The sequence below is a fragment of the Numenius arquata genome, chromosome 2, assembly GCF_964106895.1.
Source record: "Numenius arquata chromosome 2, bNumArq3.hap1.1, whole genome shotgun sequence".
In the NCBI taxonomy this organism is placed as follows: Eukaryota; Metazoa; Chordata; class Aves; order Charadriiformes; family Scolopacidae; genus Numenius; species Numenius arquata.
This window is the reverse complement of record NC_133577.1, coordinates 13,294,020-13,300,019: the sequence shown is the minus strand read 5'-3', so window position 1 is coordinate 13,300,019 and position 6,000 is coordinate 13,294,020. Positions and strand designations below refer to the sequence as shown.

General features: G+C 49.7%; 1 protein-coding gene across 1 annotated transcript in view; it reads left to right on the top strand.

Annotated features, from left to right (window-relative positions):
- Positions 1-453: 453 nt before the first annotated feature.
- Positions 454-6,000, top strand: part of UST (uronyl 2-sulfotransferase) — a 159,809-nt gene continuing 154,262 nt past the window's right edge. Inside the window, exon 1 of the mRNA XM_074168737.1 lies at positions 454-718. Coding sequence (XP_074024838.1) covers positions 454-718 — 265 coding nt within the window. The remainder of the gene's footprint in view (positions 719-6,000) is intronic.

Below are 6,000 nucleotides of genomic sequence, written 5' to 3'. Positions count from 1 at the left end.
GCGGGGCCCGTGGGCCGGGGCGGGCCGGAGGCGGTAGGACCGTGGGCCGGGGCGGGCCGGGGCGGGTGGCGCGCACAAGTCGGCCGCGAGTTGCGGGCGGCCGGCGGCGGAGCGCTGGCTGTAACTTGACACCGGAGCGAGAGGCCGAGCGGAGAGAGGGAGCGGAGAGCGGCGGCGGAGGAGGAGGAGGAGGAGGAGGAGGAGAGGAGCCCCAGGGAGCGGGATGGTGACCACCTCCTTCCCCTCCCCTTAGCGGCGCTCCGCAGCAGCAGCCGCCGCAGCGCCGGGGACTCTCGCCTTGCCGCGGGGCCGGGGGCAGCCGGCGATGGGGACGGGACGGGTCCCCTGAGCTCCCGGGAACTTTCCCCGCCGCGGGCAGCCGGAGCCGAGAAGGCGGATGGAGGATGCGCTTTCCCCGGCGGGCTGCGTGACCCGGCGGCGGCGAAGGGGAGGATGAAGAAGAAGCAGCAGCACGGCGGCGGGGACTGCCCGGCGCCCCGGCCCCCCGCGACGGCGGCGGCGGCGGCGGGAGGGGGCCCCGGCCCGGGCCAGGGCGGGGGCTGGAAGAGGCGGCGGCCCCTCTCGCTGCTGCCCTTCCTCTCGCTGCGCGACTACGGCTTCTGCATGGCCGCCCTGCTGCTGTTCTGCCTGGGCTCCCTCTTCTACCAGCTCAACGGGGGACCCCCGCACTTTCTGCTGGACCTGCGGCACTATCTGGGTAAGGGCGGCCGCCGCCGGCGGAGACTTGTTGCGGCTCCTCCTCGCCCCCCGCGGCGGCTGGGCTGGGGCCTCCCTCCGGCGCCGGGAGGGGGGCGGTCGCGGGGCCCCCCGGCTTCCCGGGCGGCGGGAGCGGGGCCGGGGGCGGCGGGAGGCCGGGGCTGCCCCCGAGGGGTGGGCGGACGGGGCGGTGAGGTGTGACAGGGGGGCGGGAAGGGCCGGCGGCGCCCGGGGAGCGGGGCGACTGGGGGCGCGCCCTCCCCGAAGTTAATTTTGGCGAAAGGTGGAGTTGCCCCTTGAAAACCATTCCTCGGAGCCCAGACGGAGCGGTGACCGGGGGTGGCCCTTTGTCCGCCCGGTGACCGTGGAGGAGCGCGGTCTGCCGGCTGCCCCCGGCCGGCAGGTGGGGTGGGAGGCGGCGGCTTTCGGAGCGGCGGGGCCGGGGGGGAGCTCGGAGGCAGCGGTCCTGTCAGCGCCCCCCGCCCGCCCGGGAGGGAGGGAAGGTGCTGTGCCCGGTGGGGAGAAACGGGATGACCGATGGCTCATGGCAGAAGATGGTGTTGTAAAGAAAACCAACAAAAAAACCCACCAAAAACCAAACACCCCCAAACAAACAGAAACCCCAAAGACATATACTTGGCGAACCAAGCATCCATCCGTGTGCAGCTGGTTGGCTTCTGGAGGGAAAGGTGTGCTCAGAGCAGCAGCGCTCGAACGCTTGGTTGAGCTCTCTCCAGTGCGTTGCCACAGCCTGTGTGAGTCCCAAGGAGGTGTCCCAGCGGAGCAGGTACAAGCCCCCGCGCTGTGGCCTGTAGCCTGCATCCTCACGTTGACCACAAGTTCGCACGCGGTTTTTCTTTGTGCCCAGTTTTGACATTGCTGAATGTCGCTTCCCTGCTTAACAGAGAAGTTGTGAACAGCAGAGTGTATCGTGAGGTCATGTAAGTACGTCAGACTGGCAGGACTGTTCAAATGGGGAACACAAAATAAGGGTTTCTCCGTATAGGAGGCTTACTACAGAATAACTTGAGGTGTGAGTTTTTACCACATTGGCTACTCAGTGTTACTTGTCTGTGAAGGTAAGCCTTTGGTGGTACATGCTGCAGAAGGACAATCCATCAGAGACAGTGTTAAGTTGCAAACAAAAATTTGTATTTCAGAAAAATAAGCAGAAAAATTCTTGTCTGTGTGTATATATTTATGGACATCTTGGAAATACAACTCTGTGTGTGTTGCTTTTCTTTAAGGGAAAACTATCCCATGTCTTCAGTTAGCTGATGAGAGGGTATGGAGAGGACACAGCCAGGCTCTTCTGGGAGGTGCACAGCAGTACGACAAGAGGCAACAGACACAAGTTGCAACAAGGAAAATTCCGATGAGATATTAGGAAAAAAACCTTCCAACGCGAGGATGGTCAAACGTTGGAACGGGCTACCCAGGGAGGTTGGGATGTCCTTGCAGATGTTCAGAACTCAACTGGACATGGCCCTAAGCAACCCAATTAAATTTTTATCCGCTTTGGGGGAGGCGGGTGAGGATAGGACCAGGTGAACAGAAGTCCCTTCCAGTTCATGTTATTTTGTGATGCTCCTGTGACTGAAGAAAAACATAAGTGAAAATTCAAATGAGAATGGGAGAACATAGTGCCTTTTACGCTTAGATTTTAATGACTTTTTTTCTTTTTCCTTTAGTGTTACAATTAGGAAGGAATTTCTCCATTCCTCCATTGAAGAGGGAAAGGACAAATTTTCCATCAAGGTCGAAGCAGGTTTTGTTACAATTGATTGACTCCTTAATTGGATCAAGCACAGGTCTCTATTTTTCAAAGCTAAATTGATGATTTTTTTTTTTTTTTTTTTTTTTTTTTTTAAATTTTAATCTTCATTAGGGCAAACGTTGCTTAACTTGTGTGGGGATAGACTGTGAGAAACACTGGGTTACGCAGCTTCTCACTTTGTGGCCTTTTGACTGTTTTTGAGGGATCCGAGAAATAAAAACTAGGATCTGCTACACTAGCGGCTCTAACCAGTAGTTGTGTATCTGCTGGAAAATCATCTGAAGCCTGGAGATGAAAGGCTTGGAAACCATTGCGTCTTGGTGAATGGGTCATGATCATTTTTGTGCAAGTGCAGAAAAGCCTTTATTGTGTGTGCCTGAATGTGATGAGCCTCCGGGGAAGGAGTGCAGTCGTCTTTGAAAGTGGTTTGGGGTTTTTTTGAAGTGTTGGCTCCTCTCAGGAGAAGGTAGACAGATCTATTAATATCTGTCCATTAACAAAATTCTGCACTTGTTATATCAATTAGCATAGGTATTTCCTCCCTGTGCCTGGGTCACCTGGGATGTTGAGAAGACAAGGACTTGTCTAGCATCGTGCAGCAGGCCAGTGGCTGAGAGGGAATCAGAGTCCTTGTGGCTGGAGTCCTAGTACCCACTAAGCAAGCTGGGCTGCTGCCCCTGCAGAGAAGTGGAACGTATTTTGCCTGGATGCTAGGGTGCATGCTTGCATGCTACTTTCTAAAGTTATTTTATATTTCCTTTGTGCACAGTTTCACTGGAGCTGTCAAAGGAGATCCATGTGGATGACATTGCTAAAGGCTTTTTTTTTTGTTTTTGGTACTGAGTGTAGGTTTTGTAAGAATGGTGCACGCTCCTTGGGGATCCCAACTGGCAAGGTTTGCAAATTCGGAACTATTTTTTTGTAAGCAGGTAGTATGATTGTTTTCCAGGGGACTAGCAGGCATGTTTGGAGGAATAGATATTGGACATCCAGTCCAGCTAAGTTCCAAAGCCCCTACATATGTGCATGTGTGTTTCATACAACAGTTGGACTAGTCAAGTCTCATAACATTTAAAAAAAGTAAACTTTTTTTTCCCCCCTGAAGCCTTAGATCCAGTGTACAAACAACTCTTTCCTTCCAGTCCTTCCAACCCACAATTTATGGTGTTAAAATTTAAATCCCCAAGCACAAAGGAGCAGTTCGTTTGCAAACCATGTTTGCAGTGTGTCATTTTTGCTACTGCCCTTATTGCATTTAAATCTACAAGAACCATGAAGGACTAGACTGAAGAGAAAATTGATTCCCCTGCTTAATTACTTTGTGGCTCCCACAGTGTGGGGAGGGGTCATCTTGTCTGGCTTTGTTGTTTTTTTTTTTTTTAATTTGCAATTTGCAGTGCATTGCTTGTGGTTAGTTATACTACTCTGAAGGGAATGCTTGGATGTTTTTTACCTCAGAACTTGAAAGGCTGTTCCTAAGTAACAACACAAACTTCAGTAGTGATCAGGGTAGGAATCACACCTGCATGAGGCAGGTGTGCATAAAAGAAAACCCAGGCAGTGTGAAAACACTGGGGCTGAGAAACCTTCATTTTGTTCTTAGGCCTGCATCATACACTGTGGAGGAAGAGGAGGAATAATTTTCTTTTCAAAGGAATTAAGTGTGAAGATTTGCTAGGTCTATGAACTTTCCTTTGGTGGTGGTGGGGTTGAGCAAATTTTCAGAATATTCGGACCATTAGTGCTTTTTTTTTTTTCCTCCTGGAATAACTTCTGTGGTGTCTTGGACCAGCTTCTCTGGTGTCCATATGCATCTGCCTTTTTGTTTGATTGCCATACTGATGGGGGAGAATCTGTTGGAAAACCGTTATGGCAGCTCACAGGGAAGAAGGTAGCTATATTCAGTATTTCCACTTTGCATTGCCTTCTCTTTTGTGAAAGTCTAGCAAAGTCATATGGAGCAAATGAGAGTAGATTAGTAGGTATGAGGCAGTGCTTCATTTTTTTTATCCTGTTCTGACTTCAAGCTCGTAATAGTTTGGAGGACAGAAAGGGCTGTGGAAAGCTAATGGATTTTGCTGTCTGTTCTGGCTGTGATTCACAAGAACACAGCTCAAGTTCCTCACTGTAGTTGTCCCATCAGGGTAGATCTAGCGCTCTGGTTTTCAGCGTGTAATTGGTGGGGGCATGGACATTAGTGGGTTATTTCTAAAGAATCTGTGAAAGATACTTAAAAGCCCGGCTGTTGCTAGTAGGCTTAAATTTGCTATATGGGGGCGCATATCAGCTCTGGACCATCTGTGGGCTCCAAAAAGCCAGAAAGTTTAAAAACTGCCAGGCTTTCCAGTAATAAACTGGAGTATTGGGACTTGCGCAACATCTATGAGGTCTTGCTTGTTGATTCTGCCAAGGTAATCCTGGCTCACTAATCAAAACCCAACTCCAGCAGTGGGAGGAAGCGAGAAGAGTCTTCCTTTAGATGAGTAAGACAGAAATCATAAATCTTGGTCAGCCCTGTGGCTTTTGGGGAACGCACTGGGGACTCCATTCCCCTGCAACTGCAGTGGTTTTGCATTTCTTGATTTTTCCCTGCCTTGGCTTGTGATACATACGTGCTTCAGAATACAGAAATGACTATTTCCAAGGTCTGGTAGCAACTCTCGAAGGACCAATAAAAAAAAAATCTTTTGATCTTCAGCATTTCCAGTACAAACTTGTTGTTGTTCATGTCAATTAAAGCATTTTCCCTGTTGAACTTCCCAGGAGCCTGCCAACAACTACCGCTGGTTTGATTGCATGTGGAAGTTGCCTGTGCTGTGGCTTCCTATGCAGGATGAAAGAGTTAAGTGGCCAGTTGTGTTCTTCAAACATCCGTGAGTTGCTTCCTAGTCTCACTCTTCGTGCCACTGAAAGCTCTCGGGGTATTTTGGCTCGGTAGGCTTAAAGTTGTCACAACCACAGTTACATTTATTTTGGACACATGGAGGAATATAACCATAACTTTGTCAAATAGAAGAAGCAGAGAGAGATTTGAGTATTTGGGGTGTAACAAAAAATCTCCAAAATATTTAAGATTAAACAGAAAGTGAAACTTTTTTTTAATTGAGGTAGTATGAATTGGCTTTATTTCAGTAGGGTGTTTCGGGGTTGTGGCTGGTTGGGTTTTTTTTTTTCTTCTTATCCCCGAAGTGTCTGACTTTTTGCTGTTAATGTCTTAAGAGAGGGGGCAATAAAGAAAAACTGACCATCAAAGCAAACAATGAAAGTGACTGAGAGTGTTTTGTAAACAAATTTTACTCCTTAGCTCTGTGTGTGTGTGTAACAACAGTTACAGGGGTTTTGGGGCATTGGTTTGGGTGGTGGTGGTTTTTTTTTTTTTATTCTGGTAGTACTTCAATTATATCTAAAATGATGGAAAGCACAGAATTCTTCAGGGCAAGCTTTTCTAGACAATAGAGTACCTAGCGTGCTGCATTGTAGGTAGACAGTATGCTGCCTTTTTTATG